General features: G+C 45.1%; 1 protein-coding gene across 3 annotated transcripts in view; it reads left to right on the top strand.

The window, feature by feature from the left end:
* Nucleotides 1-12,800, top strand: part of PITPNM2 (phosphatidylinositol transfer protein membrane associated 2) — a 100,456-nt gene that overhangs the window by 53,737 nt on the left and 33,919 nt on the right. For all 3 annotated transcript variants that reach the window (XM_054996354.1, XM_054996355.1, XM_054996356.1), the window contains exons 10-12: nt 3,357-3,546; nt 6,844-6,963; nt 8,242-8,453. In XM_054996354.1, coding sequence (XP_054852329.1) covers nt 3,357-3,546; nt 6,844-6,963; nt 8,242-8,453 — 522 coding nt within the window. The remainder of the gene's footprint in view (nt 1-3,356; nt 3,547-6,843; nt 6,964-8,241; nt 8,454-12,800) is intronic.

Here is a 12,800-nt window from a genome sequence, read left to right on the forward strand (position 1 = left end):
CCTTAGAGGAAAGGTAGATAAAAATGCCAGAGGTAAGAGAGCTGCAGGCCTTATAGAATCTGTCACAGCCCCTCCGTCTCGCCCAGGGCAGCTTTTTCTGAGATCATAAAGGGAGTGGGGAACCAGCCTTAAACTCCTGTGCGATCTCCTGTCTGTACATTGAGCACAGCTTCATGGGTAGTCTGGGTGAAAGCAGCTGCATTACCCAATTAAACTCATGTAACTGACTTCTTTGGGACAAGCCATGACAGGAAAAGCGCTATAAACTCAATGCATGTTTGTCCTGTTGATTGATGTAGCAAATATATTTATAGGTTGATTTTTAACTTTAAAACAGAAATCTTCTTAAAGAGACTTACAAAACCATACCTCTTCAGGAACCTTAGGTATGGCCTCTGGCTGTTCAACAGTTAGGGTGGCCGCACCTTCCTGGTTCCTCAAAGGTTGTGGGTGGGTAGATATGTCTGTGGAGTTTTAGCTGCTTCCTCATTCCGCACTTGGCGCCTCAGGCTTCTCTGGACAAGCCTTTCTTATGTAATATGCTGGGAGATGTAGATACTCGTGAACAGGGCTTTTTTTCAGCAGGAACACAGTGGAAGGGAGTTCTGTCACCTCTTAAAAATGGTCACATGGCTGGTGTCCCCGCCCCCTGATCTCCAGACAGAGGGGAGAGTGCTGCTTGGCGGCTCAGAGGGCACTCTAAACTCCCCTCTGTCTGGAGATCAGGGGGCGGGGACACCAGCCATGTGACCATTTTCACTGACAGCAATTTAAATTTTAAATTGTTCCCCCTTGTTCCAGCTGACCCAAAGTGACGTCATTGTGCGGTCTTGAGTTCCACCACCTCTTTTCCCAGAAAAAAAGCCCTGCTCATGAAGCTGCCAGACGGTGTCAGAGCACTGGTCTATCAAAGTCAGTCTCGTCTACTGTTCTGCTGGCAGCAGCTCTCCAAGGTCTCGGGTCAAGGACCGGCACATCGCTGACTACCTTGGTCCATTTGAACCGGAGATGCTGTTTGCAGTTTCAATGTAGATTGCACTGGCATTTGGGGCTGGGAACTAATGGAAGTCTACAGGGACTGCTCTGGATCTGCAGGTTTTCAAGCTTCAGAATTCAGCTCATTTAAACCCTGTATGTAGGCACATTGGGTCAGAGGGTGGGTAGCTGAAGCAAGCTGGGAATCCTTGTTCCTGCTCATGGGTTTTGTTATCTGAAGTCTGTGTTAAAGCCCTCTAGGACATACTGAGCTATTCTGCTTGTCCCCAAGCAGTCCCTCTGGATTCCCATTGGTGCCCAGTCTCAAATGTCAGCAGGGCCAGCTCAGTATATTTTGCTGCCCCAAGGCCCATGTGGCTGGGCCAGCCCACCCCACCCAGTCTTGGACTGCAGTGTCCAGGAGGTGGGGATGTTCCTTCTGCCATGCCGCTCTTGCAGGCTCCAGCTCCTCTACTGTCGGTTTGGGGCACAGGTGGCAACAGTACCCAGCTGCCCCCTCCATTTCTCTCCCACTATAATCACAAAAGACTGTCTCCTTTGTCTTCAGCAAGAATGGTAAGAGCACATAGTGACACTTGAGCCTCTCCGATTATCACCAGAGGGAGAAGGGCATGGTTCAAGCAGGCTAAGACTAAAGGTTTTGCATTTCCATTCCCTCGCACCTGTCATAATTGGAGGGACTTAGATTTTTTTGGTGAGCGTTGCCTTGTGCTACCGATGGTTGCCAGAGACCACACCATCTCTTGCAGTTAGAGACAGAAAGTAGAAGGAGGACTGCTTGCCAGAGAAGGGATAGGCCAAGCAAGCTAGAGAGGGGGCACTAGGGTGAAAATGCCACCTCTGTTGTCTCAAGAGGCTGCTTTGCCATGAATTGATCGTGAATGCCGATGTTCCTCAAACTTAACCACCAGTGGAAGCAATGGAACATCCTCTTAAGTAAGCATATCTAAAACGGCAGACCCCGAAGATCCGTTTTCTCCATTTGCGACTCCAGCAAGGGCCCATTTTGTGTGCCTCAAGAGCACGCTTTCTTAATTATCCAGTAAGCCATCCAGTCAGTGTTATACTTGACTGTAACGAGTATAATGACACTGTACTTGGAAAGCCGCAATAGATTTGCTCAAACTAATCAGATAAATAAAAGCTTTAACATGGATTTTCAGAGTTCCTTGGTGAGTGAGTGGCCCTCGGATAATAACACGCACTCTGTGGTTCCAGGTATTGCGATGAAAAATCATTCCTCAGCGCAGGGAAATCTTCCCGTGCTCATGAATGCGTAGTGGGGTTGATTGACTTTTGATTTGTAGCTACTCATCTCCTCTTGCCTGTGGTGCCATTTAAATAGAAAATTTGCAGCTTTGAGCTGTGCAAGGGTAAGCTATGATAGGGTTCATCTACAAGACAAATGAAATGGCTTATGGTTGGTGCAGTGGTGCAGCACACCTTTACTAGCGTGTTCATACTTCAGTACTGGAATCTCAAGACATTCCTTCAGGGCACAGTTTTCAGGGGTGGCGCATAAGCACATCCTGTTCCAGGAGTCTACCTGTAGAAGAGCTTCTCTCCCTCGCCTCAGAGCTGAAGAGGAAGGACAGCTTTGGGACAAGGGAATATCAGTGAGGGGCAAAGAGGATGAGACCGTATATAGCACCTAAAATCCCTCTTTCCAGATCAGGATGGAAAACCAAAAACCATGTTATTCAGGAGGACTCTGTCCTGATTTGGTCCCAGTGACATCACCAACAAGCCTTTTACCAAGTCTTGGAGCAGTTTGTTTTTGTTTTTATTAGTAAGGTGAAAGTTGAATATATGCATAAGTGGTTAAGTAACCTCTTAAAAATTATCTCACAAGGAGAATTGCAAGACAGAGGGATGAGTCACTTCTGTTTGTGTCCTGCCATTCCAAGAAGTCCAGGGCAGTGCTCTTGCTGTTTTGTTTTGTTTTTATCCTCATGTTTGTCTTTATCCTCATAGCAACCCTGTGAGGTAGGCTAGGCTGGGAAATAGAGTGGTCCAAGGCTTCGTGGTACGCTGTAGTGTATAACAAAAAGATTTAGGGGGAATATTTTTGAGAAAATGGGAATGCACAAGTAAAATGTTATATTTGTCAGTGTGCCCAATTATCTTTTTGCAATGTGTATGATAGAGAAAAGGATGTGGAAAAACATGCCTTTCTTTAGACGCATGCAGACTGCATTCTTGTGCATTGTCCAGCATCTGCTGAAGGTGCTGCAGCTGCCTGGGCATAACAGCGCAAACCTGGCCAGTCAGATGGATGTTCCTGGAATTGTAAATGGTCACTTCCTCAGGATACGTAAACAGAGAAGAAAAAAATCCTTCTCTTTCTCTCCCCTCTTCAGCCTCAGCCCTTACAGTTACGACGAAGGCTGCCTTTCCAACAGCCAAGATCACATTCCTCTTGCAGCGCTTCCTCTGCTGGCTACGTCATCCCCACAGTACCAGGAGGCAGTAGCCACAGTGATCTTGAGAGCCAATCAGGTGTACAGCGAGTTCATCAAGTCCCAGGAAGGCATGTCATTCAGTGGCCAGGTTAGCAGTGGGTCTTGGTCGGCACTGATAAACCAAAGACTGCACGGAAGTTTGTAAGAAAAATTCAATTCATGCAGAATGATTTCATTTTCTGATTAATGCTAGAGCTGTCATGCAAGTAAAGAAGTTATTAATTGTATTAATCGATTGAAAAGTGGTTAATCCGTTGATTAAAACTTCATGTATTTGCCTTGTTATTAAACAATGGTTCTGAAAGGGGGGAGTGCTTTGTTTTTAGATGACACATACCTGTGTTGCAGCAGCCAGCATCTTAGAAGAGGCATTCCTTCCCATGTAAGAGAGGAAGAAGAATGCCTCTGATAAGAATGCCTCACATTTTCACAAGTACTGTTATTAAAAACATTAACTTAAAAAATATGCTACCCAGATTGATTGGGAGAACTTTTTAAATGCTAAAACGGCCTTTACTTGATTAATTAACTAACCAGTTTATTCTTAATATTGAGCCTCATTTATTGCTTATGGACATAGGGGATGGTTGATCATACCAAAGGAGATAGTTAGCACTGTGGTAGAAGGACCCTGAGAGAAAAATCTGCTTAAAGCAACCACTACTTCTACCAGTCTAAACAACAACAAAGAGCACCTTAAAGACTTATAAATCGAGTGACAACTTAAAGGCTAACAAAATTTATTCTAGCATAAGCTTTCGTGAGTGACAGCTCACTTCATCAGATGCATGAAGACTACATCCATAGCAGTTGTTTATACTTAAAAGTTACAAGCGACAGAGGATCAGGAGTGGGGAGATATTACAAAGACAGGCCAGTTTGAAACAATTACCAGTCAGAGAGAAAATCAATCCGTTCTGAGTGGGTGAGGCCTGCTCCTAACTGTTTAAGAGGAGCAGGAATAGGACTCAGTTCAATATGAAAGTTCTGAATTAGAATTCATCAAGAGATTCTACACCGTCTCCCCCAGGCTCGAACAAGGACTTCGGTTTCCTCACTCACTATAGGTGCTAATAACTCAGCATGACCTATCCTTAACAGATGCTAATTAGTTCTGCTTACCATCTCAATTAGACTTAATTTTATATTAATCCTGCTGTCCCATCTTCAGCACATAAATTCAAAATCTCTTCATATTGCTGTTGATTATTTGAAACAGTTTTGAATATTTACATTGTCGAGTCCCCTCAAAGTTTGAGACCAGTAGCACCCTAAAGAACAACAAGTTTCCTGGGTACAAGGAAATGTCATGAGTCAAAGCTCACTTTGTCCGATACAAATGGTAATGAAAACCCAACAACTTAAGGATCAGCCAGGCCCGATGGATCTTCATTATCATTTGTACCTGACAACTTTTGGTTTGACTCAAAAATGTATACCCTGGAAAATGTGTTGGTCTTTAAAGTGCTACTGAACTTGAACTTTGTTCTACTGCTAAAAGACTAGCATGGCTATCCACCTGAAACGAAGATTGAGAAGTGTATCATTTGATCTTAATAGTAAGCAGGTATGTGTTTAATATTAACAGTAAGGAAAAGCTGCTGGTAAGGGCATGTCCAGACCTTGGAATCTGTAGCATTAAACTCCAAGTCACGTCCTCCAATTTTATGAAGGTATATGTAGAGAGGGAAGACACTGTCTTCCTTTTGGAAGGCTGTAACATATTCTGCCTACTGCACTGTTTTCACAAAATCAACCCCCATTTGTCATGTACAAGCCTCCTGGCTTGCTTGTTGGATTGAGACGTGTGTGTCAAGGCACTCTCGTCCTTGTGTAGAAAAGAGTTTTGACACACACTCAGTGCTTGCTTTTGCAGATTGCATGGTACAGCACACTTCCCACTGAGCTCTATTATAACTTCACGCTCCCACCTGCCTCTCCATGTACCACTCCTCTTCTGAGCGCACTGATCCTTGGTAAGTCTTGTCAGTTGTGGCCAGTCCAACATCTTATTGCTGAATCTCCCACTTCTGACTGTCAGCTCCCCTCCCCTCCTCACAGCTTTATGCCTGCAACAAGCAGCTGGATGCAGAGAGTGCCCCGCCTGCTGGGCCCCTGCAAAAGGGAAAGTTGCTGGATGCTGTGGCATCAGTCGAATGGCATCACTCAGAGCCAAGCTACAAGTGACGCCTGACACAGGTTGGACACTTGTCAGCTTCCCTCAAGTTTTGATGGGAAATGTAGGCATCCTGGTCTTGCAGCTGTAATGGAGAGCCAAGCTGTAAAACCAGGACGCCTACATTTCCCATCAAAACTTGAGGTAAGCTGACAAGTGTCCAACCTGTGTAAGGCATAGCTTGGCTCACAGAAGAGCTGTGAACTGCCCTTGGAGGAGTTGGGGGAGGGTTATAATAAAGTCCTCTGAGAGCCCTTCAGTTCCAGCTGTTTGCCAATGTAGGTATAATGTACCAACACGGGGTTTTTCTGGGAAAAGAGGTGGCGGAACTCTCAAGAGGGAAATGAGGAAGAAGCACATGGGATTCTTTGAAATAATATTTTCACACATTATTGCCAAATATCTTCAAGAGGTGCTGGAACTCCGTTCCACCACGTTCCCACTGAAAAAAAGCCCTGTACCTACATAATGTATAATATACACATTATAATGTCTCCCCCCCAGTCCATGTAATTGACATCACACAGCACAAATGGCTTTTGTAAAATCAGTTTTTCTCAGAAGAGTGAAAACTAAAAGTATACGATGGATTCATATAAAGCAATCATGCTTTATATGTTACACCCTACTCAAATTGGCAGCTTTTCTCCATGGTCTGAAGTGGAGAAGGGTGTTTCCCACCACTTGAGATCCTTTACCTGGAAATGTGGGGGGAACTCTTTAGCATGCAAAGCATTTGCTGCACTCTGGGGGCATGTCCCATCCCCTGATGCTGTGTGCCATCTGCTCTTAATTGATGGGTTGCCTAGGATTGGTTTGGAAGTTGCAGCATGTTTTCCAAAGCAGCATCAGTGTGGGCCTCCAAAGTTCCAGAAGCTTAAGAGCGCTCAGGTTGTTCAGCCATGTTTGGCGTTTCTGCCTGCTAAAAACCTGCTCGGTAATAAACAGCTGGCTTTTCTCCCAGGCCTAGCTAGCAGCCCTTGTCTTGATTTCCAGCAAACCTTCTATGTTACATACGGTTGATCAAGTAAGATGTGATTGGCCAATAATTGGAGACATCCACTTTAGGAAGCACACACCACTGGAGACAAAGTTAGCTTGTTCTTAACATCTGTAAACCCAAATTAAACGTTGCTTTTTTCCTGGAAGGTTAACTCTTTGTATTCCTTGGAAGGATTGATTCGTCATTTTTTGCTTTCCCTTGCACAGGTGTGTTTGGTAGGAGACTGCGTAGGAGGGATCCTGGGGTTTGACGCTCTGTGCTACAGCAATCAGTCCATGTCAGAGAGCCAAAATAGTAGCCGGCGCGGGAGTGTTGTGAGCGTGCAGGTAAACACACTGTGATAGCGAGGAGTTAACGCCGCTTATCATAGAATAATTCTTAATAAATATTTAGCACATTTCAAGGGATCTAAACACGGTGTAAATTGCCATGTAATCCCAGTCCACAAAATGCATCTTCTGGCTCTAGAAGAAAGAGACAGTCTGCCTGATGTTTCCTATGCCCAATCTACCCTAGTAGAAAGCATGTCTCTCCCTTCAGTGTAGGCCAGCACACCCTGTAGGCATTGGCTTGTCCTTTACTACGTGCTCCACCCACAAGGCATGTCAGGGGATGCTGCCTGCTACCCCTCTGATGTTTTTAACGGCGGCGGCTTGTGCTACAGGAGCTGCAGATCTGATCAAGTGGCTGGGGGAAAAGTAGCTGGAGGGCAAGTGTGTTGGGGGGAATAGTTAATCATCCTACTTCACTCCTCCCACTTCCCTGCTGTAAACTATTCCCTCTTGGCCCTGGTTAGATCAGAAGGATGGTGGTATGGGTTCCTTAACACCTGTTGCTATTCCCAGTAGAGAAAAAACTCCTTTTGTGCTTCCATAAATAGCATTTCCCCTATGCTATGCACACTTCAGAAACAGCATAGGGAAGTAGCTGCTCGACAACTTGGAAGGGCTTATTCTTGTAATGTTTTATGTAGACTTGGTAAGGCTCAGTTTGAGAAGAACTTCTTCGGGATTTTCAAGGGGATGAGAAGAATTTCAATTCTGTGAGCAAAGTTTCTTGCGGGGAGGCTGGAACTTGCCAGTCCACCCGGTCCACCAGTCTCACCACAAGCAAAAGGCAAGGGGCATTTAGATGATCTTGCTGGAGCAGAACATCTGTATGCATTTGAAGGAAGCAAAGAATGCAGTGTGTTTTATTCTGGGTTTGCACATCTGTAAGAGAGACCATAACGGAGCTCTATCATCTTGGTATCCTTGCTGATGAGCGCCCAGAGGCATCTGCTCAAAGCTAGACTAGATGGGCCTTGGTCTTGATCCAGTGGTGCTGTTCTAATAGTAATATATCCCTGTGAAGATGCTGCCTGTGGTCTCCCTATTGACTGCTCAGACAATGCTGGCTGTACTGGTCCCACGGCGGGATAAGCAGCCCACAAAATGAGACGCTGGGGGTGAGACGCTGGCATCTGGCAAGGCTAGTGGCAGCCAACAGGGCTCGTGGTTGGGCTGTGGGGCCGACTGGTCTATAACTGTATTCTAATTGAGTGTCAGCTCAGTTGCCTCTTGTCAGATGCCTGACGCCTAGGCCGCCTGCCCTTCAAATTCTAGGACTCTGACCTCTTGTCTCCTGGAATCATTGTGAGCAACAGTTACTGCTCGGGGAGCTCCAACCTGGAAACCAGCCGACACCTCAGCCGGAGCAACATTGACATCCCTCGCAGCAACGGAGAGGACTCCAAGAAGCAGCTGCCACGAAAGAGGAGTGACTCATCCACCTACGAGCTGGACACAATAAAGCAGCACCAAGCTTTCCTCTCCAGGTAGGTCTTCAAAGGAAGAGACTGCCGCCCTTTAATCTCTGTCTTGACCTTTGACGTTATTGGCTGGAGGAAGGAGCGAGATCAGAAGGGGGAAAGACTTAAGTTCGAAATAGCAATCCTTAATTTGGGTGACTCAGATCTGATTTTGCAGGCACTCTCTCTGATGTTTCTGTGTGGCTTGTGAACGAAGTCCTCCCGTTATTCCATGAAATAATGGAACGGCCCACAAAAACATACCGGTCTGAGTGCCTGAGATAATGGGCATAGGGGCCTACAAGAATTATTATTATTTCACCCAACACAATCAGTAATAAATAAAGATCACATGTTATCATTGATTGGTCTTGCCGAGCTGATACAAGTATCAGCCAGGTATCGGTGTAAAATGTATGCTGTTCCAAGTAACGCCATCTTTTGCAGTTCTGTAGGTGTTATATCAGAAAGCTGCAGTTTTTCCATATAAGTTACGAAGCTTTTAGAAATAGTTCCCAGTGCCCCGATGACAATGGGGACTACTGTTGTATTCTTCATCCATAGTCAGGTGGTTTCTATTGCCAGATCTCTATATTTAATCATTTTTTCTTGTTCTTGTTCTTTGAATTATTATTATTATTATTATTATTATTATTATTCCATCTTTCTCACTGAGATCCAAGGCAGATTACACAGTACAAGTGAAAATACAACATAATCAACAGCTAGGACATTCACTGAGCAAAGTACAATAATGAACTACTGTTAGGGCATTCAGCAAAAGAGATGCAATAGGGTATGGTAAGGGAGTCTGGGCCTCACCAAACCCCAGATCTTGATATCGCAACAGGCCCTCAAACACTGACAAATGTAGCTGCGCTATGGAATTGTATTGCAGGCTATTCCAAGCTGATGTGCATAAAACATTCCTTCCCAATCATGCAGCCATATGTTTTATTTATCACCATATATTCTGTAGGAGAATTCTCTTGGTAATATTAAAAAGATTTAATGGATTTTGCTGCCATTGTTTGTATTACTCTCAGCCCTAAATAATAGTGTAGGCTTGTCATCTTTGGGCCTTGGAGGAACAGGAAAATTACATCTGCTTTGCATGTGAACCTTCTCATAGTTATTAACTACCTCCTCTCTTTGTAAATCACACAAACGGCCTACTGATGTTAAAATTTCACACTCTGATAAACAGAAGCGGCATCTTATTAAAACGGGAAAACTCCCACCTGTCCTAGTCTAGAAGGAGCTTCTGGGACTGGTCAGGTGGATGCTGTAGAAATAGTGGAGATCTGAAAGCCAACGAAACATAATATGGGATGAATTAAAGCAAGTTTACAGACTTTTTTTTTTTACTTTCAATTTTGTTTGATTTATCTGAAATATTTGTATCCTGCTTTTCTCCTGCTCAGTGTCAAAAATCTTTGCAAGGTTAGGGCTTTCCTTACATCCTTAGGAAACCACACAGGTGCAGCGACTGAGGGCCAAACTTCAAGTGACGAATGACACAGGTTGGACACTTGTCAGCTTCCCTCAAGTTTTGGCGGGAAATGTAGGCAGCTTGGCGGAATGTTGGACAAGTGACAGTTGAAAAGTCCATTGGACGGCAGTCGGAGACCCAAGCCGCAAGACCCGGACGCCTACATTTCCCATCAAAACTTGAGGGAAGCTGACAAGTGTCCAACCTGTGTCATTCATCACTTGTAGCTTGGCCCTGAGACAGCATGAGCCCAAGATGAGAGAGTTCTCGCTGACCTGAATACAGCAGCTCTGAATAGTCCCTGGCCTGATGACTGGAGCTGCCTTGTGGACTCACATGGGTGGAGATGGTCCTGCAGCTGTGAGGTCCCCCAGCCATGAATGGCTTTGAAAGTTATCACCAGCACCATGAATTGAACATGGAAGCAAACTGACAGCCAGTGTAATGTTATGAACCTTGAGAGGATATCTTCAGAATGCTTAGCCTCTGTCAACAGTCTAGAAGTCCTTCTGCGGAAGATCCTTTGCGTGTCTGCCATGGACTTCCTGTTTATTGCAGGTGGCCCTGGGGCATGCGGTAAGAGCGCATGCTTTGTTCACAGAGGTTAAGCCTATTGGTATTCTCCATTGCCCCACATGCAATGAGAGTACTCCTTAGGAGCCACACAACACTCTTCAGCATCTTCAAATCATAGACATTGGTGGTGATGGGTAGGCTGCCATTCAGGGATGTTGATTTTATCAATGAAAAAAATCCTGATATACTTTTAAGGAATTCTCGGTCTTTCTGGCAAACAGGTTGAAAGCCAGTTTATTTTTCAAGGGCCAGCCTGTGGCACGGGCAGTAGTGGCTTATGTCACTCTTGTACAGAGGCAGGATGATTGACAGGCCTGGCTATAGTATCATTCCTCCTTCAGTTGCCTGCTGTCTGACTTGGAAGGAAACACAAAAATGCATAGGGAGTTGGGGGCAAATGTGGACTTCAGCCGTATTGCTGACATGGTGCAGTCTCAAGCTTTGTACTTTGGCATGCCCGTATTCATGCGAAAAGGGTTCATTGGCATAGTTAGTGAGCAGAACATGTCACGCCGTTATAATTGAATGCACAAGTTCTCGTGTGGAAAGGTCCTGCCATATCACCCAAACATGCATGAGTGTATGAATGTTTTATGCTAGTAAAAAGAGATCGGCAGCATGCAAAAGTGCAAGTCTCCCTTCCTGCCTATTGTGATCTTTCTATTTTCTCTTTCCTCTCTTCTCTTTTCTCTTTTATTAACCCCTTAACACTTGTCCCAACAACTTCTTTGAGGAAGAAATAGGTAAGCACCATTCACAGCTTTCCATCACGTAGAGCGTTTGGGGGACTGTACGTAAAAGAATAACCGAGTCAGACCCTTGATCCACCTCTTAGGATTGTCTGCTCTGGGAGACAGCAGCTCTCCAGGGCCTCAAGAAGAGAGCGGACCGAGATCTGCTAAATGCAGGGCTTTTTTTCATCAGGAACGCGGTGGAACGGAGTTCCGGAACCTCTTGAAAATGGTCACATGGCTGGTGTCCCCGCCCCCTGATCTCCAGACAGAGGGGAGTTTAGATTGCCCTCCGCACCGCCGAGCGGCGCGGAGGGCAATCTAAGCTCCCCTCTGTCTGGAGATCAGGGGGCGGGGCCACCAGCCATGTGACCATTTTCTCCGAGGGCAATCCACTGAGTTCCACCACCTCTTTCCCCAGAAAAAAGGCCCTGGCTAAATGAGATTCTTTCCCTGGAGATCTCAGAGATTCGATCTGGTACCATCTGCATGCAAGCATATGTTCTGTCACTGAGCCACAGCACCTCCTCATTTTCTGAGGCATAGACTAGGATACGGTGGTATGTCATTTTGGACTGACCAATTACTTAAAACACTTTCAGACCCAATATACACTATTTCAGCCATGCATGTTTGAAGGAAAATGGATGAAAATCAAAAGCTGCTTTCCTCCAAAATATCTCACCTTGAAATAAAGTCTGGTTCAGTTCAAAATGTATAAACACCAGGAAAAAAGCTAGCTGGACTGCCAAAATACTTTTCCTGTCTTGCATTTTGTGGGGCCAGTATAGCAGCAACTCCGTAATGTTAATATCAGCAAGCAGAGACTCCTTGCTTGAGTGGCAGGTGCAAGTACTGTAGGCTTGCATTCTTAAAAAGGCAAGGTGGGGAGACTGCTTTCCTGGAAACGCTGCCTTGACAAACGTATTTATTTTGCTGCCAGAAATTATTTTACGTTTGATGCTGAATTCTGTGTGGCATCTAGGACAATGAAACAACACAGTGTCATTATGCTTTGGCTAGTTTAAGTGGCAACAGGGGCTAAAACAGCCAGGAGCAGGAGAAAATACAGTCAGCTTGAGGCATTGCAATGAAGCACTAAAAGGAGTTGGTCACCTGCCAGCCGGCAGCATCTTCCTGCTTCATTTTTGCAGGGGCTGCTGGGAGGGTGGAACAAAAAACAAAAAAAAAACCCGGGAAAACTGAGTTGGCCTCGTAGAAGCCTGCATTCCAGGCCAGTGCTTCCAGGACATGTGTTTACTTCCTCTTCCTCATCTGTTCTGGAGGAGCAACATTCTCTTATGGAACATTCAGACCGGAAATGTCTATGGCTGATTCTGAGCTTCCCAGGCACTGTTTAAGCCAGTTGTTACTGTTGCTCATGTCTCAGTTCCCTGTGTTATCAAAAGGAAATAATAAGGATGTGCTTCGAAAACATATTTATGTATTTAGAATATTTGTGGACCACTTTTCTGGTAGTTCAAAATAACTAAGAACAATTAAAAGCAAAAACAATAAACGGCCCTACATAATAATAGATCGTGCGTTGGGTAGGGGAAGCGCGAGGCTCAACCA

This window comes from Eublepharis macularius, chromosome 13, assembly GCF_028583425.1.
Source record: "Eublepharis macularius isolate TG4126 chromosome 13, MPM_Emac_v1.0, whole genome shotgun sequence".
Classification (NCBI taxonomy): Eukaryota; Metazoa; Chordata; class Lepidosauria; order Squamata; family Eublepharidae; genus Eublepharis; species Eublepharis macularius.